The 12,270-nt window shown below is 35.8% G+C and overlaps 1 protein-coding gene across 4 annotated transcripts; it reads right to left on the reverse strand.

The window, feature by feature from the left end:
- Positions 1 to 476: 476 nt before the first annotated feature.
- Positions 477 to 11,632, reverse strand: LOC145162749 (disease resistance protein RUN1-like). 4 transcript variants are annotated; one of them, XM_079081812.1, is made up of 9 exons: positions 11,385 to 11,632; positions 6,186 to 6,943; positions 3,941 to 5,182; positions 3,535 to 3,851; positions 2,554 to 3,455; positions 1,795 to 2,413; positions 1,354 to 1,424; positions 1,034 to 1,222; positions 477 to 599 (listed from the first exon to the last, which is right to left on the reverse strand). In XM_079081812.1, the coding sequence occupies exons 2-3, from the start codon at positions 6,353 to 6,355 to the stop codon at positions 4,174 to 4,176; spliced, it is 1,179 nt and encodes a 392-aa protein (XP_078937938.1). In that variant the 5' UTR covers positions 6,356 to 6,943; positions 11,385 to 11,632; the 3' UTR covers positions 477 to 599; positions 1,034 to 1,222; positions 1,354 to 1,424; positions 1,795 to 2,413; positions 2,554 to 3,455; positions 3,535 to 3,851; positions 3,941 to 4,173. The 4 variants fall into 3 exon arrangements, 3 of the variants coding, with proteins under 3 accessions (XP_078937938.1, XP_078937935.1, XP_078937945.1); XM_079081809.1 differs by lacking the exon at positions 477 to 599 and having other exon boundaries at positions 835 to 1,222; XR_013739319.1 differs by lacking the exons at positions 477 to 599; positions 1,034 to 1,222; positions 1,354 to 1,424; ... (3 more) ...; positions 3,941 to 5,182; positions 6,186 to 6,943 and adding an exon at positions 10,274 to 10,541.
- Positions 11,633 to 12,270: the final 638 nt, after the last annotated feature.

Genomic DNA, 12,270 nt, shown 5'->3' on the forward strand with positions numbered 1-12,270 from the left:
TCACTGTCTGCTCCAGTTTTAGGACAAAAGGGTTGAATCTCAAAGCACTTTTGTTGCAATTTTAGGATTTAAAAATGCGTGGGAAAATAAAAGATAATCAAATTGTTTAAAATATCAAACATAATGGATAACATATATTTTAACCATCAACACATAAACACAAACGTTATGAAATCGGGGCCTTTTATTACCATCAAGAGTAGCAAGGAAATGTATTAAGTTGTGGCCTTACCTATAACTTACAAAACTTTTAAAAGCCACATGACATTTGAGCATTCTTAAATCATTCATGAAGCCCTTTTCATAAATACAAATAAAAGGTTTTTACATAACGTATCATGTTTAATTATTCAGAAAAGAAAGGAAATGAAGGTACTCCGTGTTGCCAATATTGAAAGTTTCAAAAACAGTTGACCAACCAATAATAAGTATATTCGAGTTCTCCTTTTACTATAGACATGCGTCCAAATACTGATCAATGTGTCATCCAAGGGCATCTAAGAATCTAATTTAAGTCCTTGTGCATAAATTTAATAGCCATACCATAATTTGATAATACAGTTACATATCTTTGCCATCTCGTGCAGTCAAATACATACCTGAATTAAGGATGATACAGAAACAATGTCGATACCAATTTGTGAAGTTAAATATATACATTATAACATAAGTTCAGGGCAACTCAACACTGAGGTGAGGTTGGGAGGTGGTTCAAGGTCGGGTTTCATGGCAGCAATGGTGGATGACAAAGATAGCTAGAGCAATGCAAAATAATGAAAACCATGGCAATTCTAAAACTACGTTTTAGTCTTTTCTTCAATCACATAAACCAAATCAACAAAATTTCAAATATATTAAGTAATCAAAACAATATGAGTTACATGACGACTTACTTAATATTCCTTACATGTGTATCAACTAAACTCAAAAATAATTCCTTTTGCTTTCACCTATCTTTCGCAATCAAAAATAAAAAAGAACTATGGGAACAAAAACCAAATGCATAAATCGGTACAAAAGGAGACGAACAAACCATCTTAATTCTTGTGGAAAAAGGATATAACTCATCGAGTTTCACGTGATTGATTTAGAGTAGTTCGGTTATCCATCACCCATCGTACTAGATGCACATCTATTTTGAATTCAGACAGGCATGTACTGTAGCTTCTCTTTCTCAAGCAGTTTCTCATGAAGGATGAGACCTTGAAGATTCCCCCTTACCCTATGAATAAAGGAAAAGTAAGAAAACCTAAAAAGTTGGATAAGCATACAGAGATATGATGATAACATATTTGGTTCTATATGCTTTTTTATTCTGTGATGATAGAAAGGTTTGGGTGTGAAAAAGTATACCTCCCGTGCTCTACCAATTATGCCAGGATTCTTTTGAGAAAAAGCTCTGAACCAACACTCTTCCTTTTGATCTGAACACAAGTGAGTAGTATTGGACATAAATATATTTATGTGACCCAAGATATCAAAAGACATAGTCAACTAACATAACAAATCTACCCATTTAAACGAATCAATACTTGGTTCGATTCATTTAAAAATTAAAATTAGAATATTTATTTTTTATATTTTACAAATAAAAATCTTATCTTATAGGTCAATAAAATCATAAATAAATGGGTGGATTTAGGTCATATGATCCATTTGCTTAAATGATTTAAGTTATGATCCATCTATTAAAATAAATGGATCATTATCCGACTTTTTATAGAAATTGGGCCATGGTTAAGCTCATTATACATAAGATACGACATTAAAACATTTAAGAAAAATGAGATCTACCTTCATAGTGGGGGCCGTCTGCAACAAATTTACGATGATAGGGGAACACTATAATAGTAGGATAAACGAATAGTATATTCATTAGGATGTATTCTCCTGTTGTTAACTGAAAAGGAGAAAGATCTCCACCAATGATGTGATTCCATGACTTATAATAACCCAATGCATCTTCTTCATCATCGATCTTGTCTCCATCATCATACACAAGACTCACCGCACACTCCTTTACAAATTTATTGTAAGGCAGTGTAACAGTAATAGTAACATTGTCACCAGCCTCCATCTCATTCATCCCAAACATCAAATGGCTTAACATCACACAACAGTTTCGACCTTCACTAAATTTTTCCAAGTGACGTTCGTATATCCATGTGCAGTTCTTTGTTATATTACTAATTGTCATCATTGGTGAATCAGGGAAGGCAAATGGAGGTTCCTCCACATCTAATTTGCAATATGTGTGCACAGAGCAGAAGTTGAGTCCTGTAAGGTTGTTTGAAGATGATGATGATGGGATGGTAAATGATATTGATGGCCCCACGCTTCTATGCCTAAACCAACTCGGCATCTCATCCTCCACATAAGTTGTGCTGAATATTCCAAATTCTTAAAACATTGTCTGCCAAATACAAACCACCTTAATTAATCACCATAATAATTACATATATATATATATATATATATATATATATATATATATATATATATATATATATTATTCACATTCACATAAATACGGACAGTTAAGTGAACAAAAACCTGGATTCCAAGTTCTGATGATGAATTACTTCTCACGCGTCTGTCGTTAAGGAAGTCTAAGTTACTCCAGCCCAAGCTACGTAAAACCTGTTCCTCAACACCCAGCATTGGTTGGACTTTGAGAATGCCTTCAATTTCAAACAACAAAGGTGCATAATTTCTCGCAGTTATTGATAGCTTGAGAGGGGACATTTCTGGATCAAATACAACTTTTTCTACATAAAACAAATGATTAGGATCGAGCAACAGTGCTCCTAGTGTGCGTGGAGGATACTCAACTGACTTCAAATTATTACAGTTCCACATACTAAGTAATTCTAGCCTAGGAAGGGTTCTCACACAAATAGGCATGGAATCGAAAGGATTGCCATCTAAATATAAATTCTTTAACATGGATAGGCAACTGAAATCCATGGGAAAGGATTCAGATGACAAATTGTTATTTGCAAGTGACAACCTTACTAAAGACCTCGGTAAAGAAACTGCGAACAACTTAAAATCCCTTGGTATAGCACCCACAAAGGCCGAGGAAGAGGTTCTTGTATTATGTCAATGTTGTTAGCCTCGCACAATTCCAAAGAATCCATACCCCTATTCGGAGTTCCAGATTCACCAAGACTACAACCATCTAGCAACATTATTTTCACATTCTTCAACATGCATATGTTTCTTGGAAGTTTTTCAAGCTTCTTGCAGTAGCTCAGATCGATGAAGAAAAGTCTAACACAATGCTCAATTGATTCACAAACCTCAACCAAACCAATGCAATTTCTAACTATTAACCTTTCAAGTGCAGGAAGTTGGACAAAGTCACCAAGACTAAGAAGTTGTTTACAGTAACCTAAATTAAGAATCTTCAATGATCCAAGCAACCTTTTGTCTTTAGAGCACGACCCATCCAACTGCATAATGGAAATAAGTTAGAATAGTATTGAATTTCATCAACTCAACATGGATGAATAATATATGAAGTTAAGTTACCTTTTGTCTCTTTTCAAGTCGTTGTGGATTAATATAACAACTAACAAATGATTCAATATTGCTATATGACATGTCAAGTGCAACAAGATTCTCCATAGGTAAGTCAGTAGGTATAGACTTTAAACAAAACCCATGCATACACAAACCTCTTAATTCCCTTGGAAAGTTCTCATAAGACCCATGCATGTGCACATAATTTAGTTGTAGTAGCATAAGACTATCCATTTTACTTAATGTGTTTGTTTTCAGCTCATACCCAACTTCTCTTTCTCAAGCATGCGCATGTCAAGGGCAAGGCCTAGAAGGTTTCCCTTACCCTAAGAAGAAACAGAATGAAAATAAATAAATTATGCAATAGAAAATATTTTGGACATACACACTACTAAAAGCATAGATGTCCTCTTACCTTTTTGTGTTTCAATACTTTGAATGACTCCTTGTGACACCATAATCGACTTCGCTTCCATGGCTTGTCAGGTGATTCTTGACGAACTTCAAATCTTCCCATCTCTTGAACCAATTGATGCATCGTCAATTCATTATCCCGTCTATCAATGAGACATCTATCAATGAGATTCGTGATCCCGGATCTTGTCTTTATATCACATGCCTCTAATATTGTATCAGTAACATCTCTATCTATTCCAACAAAAAAACCAGCAATATACTAAGAAGACATCTATCAATGAGATTCGTGATCCCGGATCTTGTGTTTATATCACATGCCTCTAATATTGTATCAGTAACATCTCTATCTATTCCAACAAAAAAACAAGCAATATGCTTAAACAAGTCTTTATCATTTTTGGATGGCAAGGAGTCGAAGCTCATTTTTAAGACATTATTTATAGGAGAACTGATTTCTTTCTTTAACCCTTCGACGCACCCTTCCCAATAAGCTACATCTCGATTATGTAGAGACTTTCCCAAAACTTCGAGAGCCAATGGATGTCCCTCACAATACTTAACAAGCTTATCAGACACCTCTTCATATCCTGCCATAGGTTGGTTGCACATGAATGCATGGGAACACAAAAGTTGTTGCGATGCAATACCTGCTAAGCCTCGAAGCAAATGCATTCCATGCTTGGGTTTAATGTTTGTTTTGAATAGTGCACAACTTGTTGTTAACCATCTGTCCTTTGTTGTTATTATAATTTTGCTTCCGGGATGAAAACCTTTGCTTCCAAGTAATGCATCCAACTGAACAAGGGTACTAACATCATCAAGAACTAGAAACACCCTTTTACGGGCGAGTGCATTCTCTATCTTTGTTGTGTATATTGAAACATCATGAACTTTAATTGAACTTGTCTTTGAAATGTCGTTGCAGAGTTGTTCTTGTAAATCGAGCAACCCATTAAACTTTCCATCACATTTCCTAGTGATATCTTCAATATAGCTGCTTGCATGGAATTCCCGACAGTATAGCCCATAAACATGTTTCGCTAAAGATGTCTTCCCGATCCCGCCTATACCATAAATAGTGAGTATGTCTGCCGTATGTGAGGATCCATCTTTCAACCATGTTGTGATGAAGTTAATGGAATAATCTATCCCAATAAATAGTGTTCGAACACTCCGTAAGGGTACATGTAATCTACGGTAGATGTCCTTCACAATTTCTTCAATAAACTCCGTCTCAAACCTGAAACTTGATTTAATAAGAATTACAAAACACAATCCAGAAAACTAAAAAACCAGAATTGGAGATTTTATTAATATAAAGATCCAAATAAAAATTATATTACAAGCGTTAGTTTTACTGATTCATTCAAGGCATTTGACAGGGTTTTAAGTAAATGAACTAACCTATGACAAAATACCATATGCATAAGCCAAAGAGTTTATACCCTAGTGGTGGTATTAGGAGTTCGAAAATTTGTTCCTCCTCCAAGGGGTCGAGGGTTCAAAACTCAAATCATGCTTGACATTGGTGTAGTTTACGAATTGGGTTACGAGTTGTTCAAAATAAATATATAAATAAATAAATACGTAACAAATGTATAAAAATTATCAGAAGAGTTAATCTATATATATCAAGGTTGTAAAAAACACTTGATGTTAGTGTAGGATGAATTGGGGTTAAGGGTTAAGGGTTTAGGGCTAATCTGTCTAGGCGGAGATTAATCTGGGACTATAAATTATTAATAAAATTATTTCAAAATTACTATATTCTAAGAAAATAAGTAAATTTGCATATTTGAAAGCTTGAAAATTTAAAACTTTTGGTGAAAATTTGTAATTATGAAAATTTTTGGTATAATATTTGAAATTTTGGCCGCCTAAGACCGATTTTGACCGCCAACTGCTCATAATTTAACCATCTTTGACCAACACTAATTAAGTTGGCCGACTAGCCCATATCCTAATCGGTTCAAGGCCGCCTAACGATTAATCAGCTGCCTAGAACGATTTTTGCAAAACTAATCTATATAAACTGATTTATGAGATTAGATAACACAAATTCAACTATGTGCATCTTGTTTATCCTACTATATCATATATGTGTCTATTCGATGTTTATCGAAATGAATACTATGAAGATGATATTGACATTTTTCATGCGTTTTCAAACAAAACTAAATGTGTATGAAAATAAGGGTAACAAAACTAAATGTGTATGAAAATAAGGGTAAATATGTGGGTACCTGCCATTTACGTCATTTCCCTTTAAATTAGCAACTTCCATAAGTGCTTTATTCCATCTATCCATCCTTTGAGCCCATAGTCTTCTTTTATTTTCGTCTATCTCTTCATCCATTGGCCATTGCATCACCAAAGCTACTTTGTTGCTTCCTAACACGTGTGGGCTCCACATGATAAAAGATTGGGATGACAATATGGTTGGATGCCATACGCTGCTCAAGGATCAGCACCAATTCATCGAGGCACCATGTTGAAGTGGCATAGTTCTTGGACAACACGATAATAGAACCCCGAGATGCCTTAATTGCACTCTCTAATTCCGGTTTCAGATCTTCCCCTGTTTCAATCTCTTCATCATCCAAGAAGGTACTGATATTGGCCTCAATGAGGGCCTTATAAAGGTGATCGGTGAAACTATGACGCGTGTCAAGACCTCTAAAACTTAAAAACACGTCATATCTATTAACATGAGTTGATGAGCTAGGACCATAAGTTGATGAACTATGGCCATGTGTTGGTGAAGAAGATGAAGATCCTTCTGAAAGTTCAAATAGAACAACCATTACGAGTTATGTGTTGATGACTCTTCAGCCTTCCCAGGATTTTTAGGATTTTGAGTATTTACTTGAAGTTTCTCCTTAAAATGTGGGTGTATCTGAGTGAGCTCTGAAACACCTCCACACGTTATTGATAATGTACGTTGCTTTCACCGGCTTTCCTCACTTGGGCTTCAAACGTTTGGATCCCTTACATAATGCCTCTACATAAAATCCAAATTAAAAATATTTACAATATGCAACGTAACTCTCAATTAACAATGTAAGCCTCAATAATAATAATAGTAGTTATAATAATAATAATAATAATAATAATAACAATAATAATAATAATACCTTTGAATTCTTATAAACAAAACTTTAGTTAATTAAAATACAATACACATGCATCTCCAAACTTTTCCATGTGAACTAACTTAATACGCCTACAAAATATTTAAATCTCATTATAGGAACTATAATTGTGTTAATATGCCAATATTTATCCCTAAACTTTGAGTTTAGAGTTGATATTGGAGCTATATATTGTTAGGATCGAGACACTTAACACACGACTCTAAACACACACACAGTTCACGAAAAACAAGAACACAAGGATAAACATGAGGGATTTAACGTGGTTCGGTCCTTCTCTGACCTACGTCCACCGGTAACTAGGAATTTACATTTCTTGGTGCTAATCTGCACTCTTTCTGTGTTACACTAGATACAAGTTTTACAAATACAGAATAATCTCTTATATAGAGATGGAAATCAGAAGTAGTCAAAAAACACAACTGGGTCTTCATTCAACAATTGTGGCTTCACAACTTCACATTGTTCCTGCCATTTTTGACCAGCTTTTCTGTGGATTCACACTCAACATTTCTGTGGATTCATACTCAACAATCTCCCACTTGAAGCCACAGAACAATCTTCACATGTGCTTCAACTGTGCATCTGTATTTGATCTTAACTCCTTCCTAGTTACCCTGGCCTTCTTTTCAATTAACCTGAAGGCCAGTTGAAGCTTTCGTTAGCTCCAACGCATCAGTCATGGCTAAGTCTGCCACTGACCTGTTCTCTGTCTCCACCGGCTCCCACTGAAATGAACTGCCCGATCCTGGAACATCCTGAGAACAAACGACACTCTCTATATGAAGCAGATAATCTGGAGAGACTATTACAGATGGAATACTGGTTCTCTTAACCCACTATGTTCTGGGTATTCTAGCTTAAACAAAGCCCATGCTCCCACTGCTATGAATGCCCTTGACTGGTTTTTCTGAACCGTTCCAAACACGTTCAACCTGAATCTGACCTGTGACTCTGGGTTTACCATCTGCAAAGCAAACCTTCTTCTGTCCACGAGACTCTATGAACCGGATTTTGTTTTTCTTCTGACCTGGGACGGTTACTCCCTCAGACGGTAAACTGACCATATATAATGAACCCTTCTTATGTCCACAAGCTATCACAAGATTTCTTTTGACAACCTTCCACTACCCATTCCTGAACTTAACCTCGTGTCCCTGTTCATCCAACTGCCCAACAGAAATCAACTGTTTCTTCAGACTTTGAATTACCCGGACATCCTTCAAAGTCCATGGACCGACTGGAGTCTTCAGATCTAAGTCACCTATGCTCGTCACATCAAGAACCTCATCGTTCGCCAGTCTTACCTTACCAAAATCCCCTTCTTTCAGATTCCGTAGTGCTTCACGGCTGTGGGTAGCGTGAAATGAAGCACCCGAATCCATAACCCAGGAATCCACATTGCTCTCCACACTACAGATCAAAACATCATCATCTGAATGGTCTACTGCAACGTTAACTTCTTTCTTGTCTTTTGGACATTGATTCCTGAAATGTCCAACCTCTTTCCAGTTCCAACAAGTCACATCATTTCGAGTCCTCGACTGACTCCTTCTCTTGTTCCCGCTCCCACTACCTCTGTTATTTCTTCTACCTCTGACCGCATTCAATTGTTCACTTGATGATTCCCCGGAATTTCTTCGTCTGACGTCTTCGCCTAGAATTAAATCCCGAATTCCCTCAAAAGTGAGCTCTTTCGATCCTGCGGAACTAGTAACGGCTGTAACTGTTCCGGACCAACTGTCAGGTAATGATGATAACAGTAGTAAAGCTTGAACTTCGTCCTAAAATTTTATTCCCACTGACCCAAGTCTGGATAAAATCGAGTTCAAATTGTTGATGTGTACTGTAACTGAACTTCCTTCCCTCATCCTCGTGTTGACTAGTTCCCGAATCAGGAAGACTTTATTTGCTGCCGACGGCTTCTCGTACATATTAGACAATGCCTCCATGATTCCCTTTGCCGAGGTCTCCTTCAAAATATTGAAGGCAACATCCTTTGACAACGTCAGTCTAATAAATGTCTTGGCCTTCTTATCCAAAGTCTCCCAGTTTGCTTGTGTGATCGCCTCCGGTTTTTCACCTAAAACTGCGTCCAAGTCTTTCTGTACGAGCAAATCTTCAATTTGCATCTTCCACCAACCAAAATCTTTCCCATCAAACTTCTCAATCTGAAGTTTACTGCTTTCTGCCATTTTCTGAAAGATTAGGGGCTAAACTGCAATTTTCTGAAAGTTCAGGGGCTAAACTGCAATTTTTCAAATCTGCTACAGTGTCGCTACAGTGACGTCTTCTCCGGCAGGTCTCCGGCGTACAGTGTCGTCTTCTCCGGCAAGGCTCCGGCGCTACAGTGTCGTCTTCTCCGGCGAATTGGTTTTCCGGTCACTATTCCGGCTAACCTTTGACCGGCGATTTGGACGTCTTCCGGTGGTCGAAAAATTCAGAAAAAAATATTTTCGGAATCTTCGGAACGAGACCTTTCCAACGGTATACACCAAAATCGTTTTTGACGAAAAAAAATTTCGACCAAAAACTTAAAATCACCTTCTGGAGCTACAACCTTGCTCTGATACCACTTGTTAGGATCGAGACACTTAACACACGACTCTAAACACACACACAGTTCACGAAAAACAAGAACACAAGGATAAACATGAGGGATTTAACGTGGTTCGGTCCTTCTCTGACCTACGTCCACCGGTAACTAGGAATTTACATTTCTTGGTGCTAATCTGCACTCTTTCTGTGTTACACTAGATACAAGTTTTACAAATACAGAATAATCTCTTATATAGAGATGGAAATCAGAAGTAGTCAAAAAACACAACTGGGTCTTCATTCAACAATTGTGGCTTCACAACTTCACATTGTTCCTGCCATTTTTGACCAGCTTTTCTGTGGATTCACACTCAACATTTCTGTGGATTCATACTCAACATATATTGCATAATGTTTATATGTGTGTTTTAACCCTCGATTTCATTTTTGTGTTTAAAGGCCATTCATAGCTTAATTAGTGCTAAACTCGGTTGTTTTGTGTGCAAGGGATATATGGGAATCAAGCAGAGAGAGACTGCACTTATTTAAAACAGGAACATGCTGATAAATCTCTGCAACAGAAATCTAATGGAAGTAGCAATTATGTGACAAGTTTTTCGATCCTTTAATCAACACAGATATAGCTAAGTATTGATATTGAATAACAATTGCCATGGGAATTATTTATAAAACGGTTAGTCAACTAACTGAATTTGTTAACTTGTTTTTCCAGCATATTCATTTAACCTACAACGTTCCTATTTGGATTTTATTAACCCACAAATCAACAACAAATACCATTATGAATACAACTACAAGATCCACTGTTGCTTCCGATGAAAGGCATTTCATAAGATATAGGCAATTTCAAGCTTCCACTAGGTATCAACAAAGAGCAGTTTGAAGATCCTGACAGAAAAAAATAAGTTACTTGACATAAAGGTACCCAAATTAGCAACAACTTTTTTAAACTTAAATTTCTCTATCACTAGATCTAGTATCATCATATGTAAAGGATTTCAACTATAATTCATTGGTTTGTTCCAAATGATATGTTTATGAAACTAACAAGGCATGCCCTTTCAAAAGGTTCAATTGTAAACTCTATACTAGATGAAAATTCAAAGTTAAATGCCCTTTATTCGCACAATAAGCATATGGATATCATTAAGTTTCGACTTCAATAGTAAGCTAAGCACCCATTATGACAATCGAATATTGAAGGTCTAACTTACCATTAAGGAGCAGATAACATCATTAAAAAGAAATAAATGTAAAAAATCGTGTTTATAAATTAGAATATATAAACTGAGGAAGCAATTGTTGGAGATAACATTGAAGACAGGAAGAGAGGAGAGGAAGTTCTTTGTTCAGGAAACAAGAAAACTTTTATTAATCGCATAATCAACACATTTTAGAAGTACATCGGAACTGCTGATGATTAAGTGCCACATAACTACCAATCCCCACCGTTTCCCAACCATAGCACACCCTTTTCCTAAACGACACAAGACAACCAAATATACAATGTGCACGAACTTCTGTTCATCATTCTCGACCAGTGGACTTTACTCTAAAAGGAGTGTGTACTATCGTAAACGATATATAAAATTAAACAAAAGTAATTGAAACAAAAAAAATACAATCGCCTGTTCACGAAATAAACAAATGATTATGTGATTTTCGATTAAGAAGATGGAATTGTCTAACAATATCTAAAACTAGCTTGTAAGAATGTGTCTTCATAGTTACCTGCCTACAAGAAGAACATGAGAACTGAAGCAGCGACGATAGAGGATGAGCCAATAGTGAAAGCTGAGAGCGAACGGCGGTAAGTCGGCAGGGAAACGGCGAGTCAACGAGGAAAGGGCGACGGCCAGAGAGGAGAGTCAATGAGGATTTTGGGGTTTCCGTTTTCCTTTTGGCTTACGATCAGTTGATCAGGGGTGTTGTTTTCCTTAAGTAACATACTTGGAAAGGTATGTGCCAAGAAAGTTCTATAATTATTAGGCAAATTCCGGGAAAATACTTAACTTATACACACTAGATATTTAATTCTACCCTTTTTTTCCATTAACAATATTCATATTTTAGTTCAGATTCAAATAAATGACTTGACAGTGTCAAGTTGACATGCCAATTAAGTACGTATGATTTTGACGTTTTATTTCAATATCTTTTATTAGCCCCTTGATTTGTAGAAATATCCCACATTTTACCCTTAATTTGTTGTATATAAATAGTTTTCAATTTTATGTTTTTAGCCTGTTTTATTTTTATTATAAACATATACCATTTAATAAAATCGTTTCAAATTACACCCTAACTGTTTTTAAAATTTTATTTTATATTTGTAACATTGTTTTAACGTTTCTTTGAAACTATTTTAATAAATGCTATGTGTATATAATAAAAAATAAAAGGCTAAAAACATATAATATAAAGCTATTTGTATAGAACAAATTATGGGCAAAATTTGGTACATTTATACAAATTAAGGGAAAATAAAAAGATACTAAAATAAAACGAAGAAATCAAACTTGGGTGTCAATTAGTATGAACTAAAATATGAATGTCGACAGAGAAATAGAATATAATTAAATATCTAGTGTGTATGGTTATATGTGTGCCATTAATA

The sequence above is a fragment of the Lactuca virosa genome, chromosome 1 (genome assembly GCF_052849685.1).
Source record: "Lactuca virosa cultivar CGN04683 chromosome 1, Lactuca_virosa_CGN04683_v6, whole genome shotgun sequence".
Taxonomy (NCBI): Eukaryota; Viridiplantae; Streptophyta; class Magnoliopsida; order Asterales; family Asteraceae; genus Lactuca; species Lactuca virosa.

Coding starts and splice junctions, on each gene's coding strand:
- LOC145162749 (XM_079081812.1), bottom strand. CDS start 6,355: ATGTGGAGCCCACACGTGTTAGGAAGCAACAAAGTAGCTTTGGTGATG. Junction 5,183..6,185: donor GGAAATGACGTAAATGGCAG/GTACCCACATAT, acceptor ATCAAGTTTCAG/GTTTGAGACGGAGTTTATTG.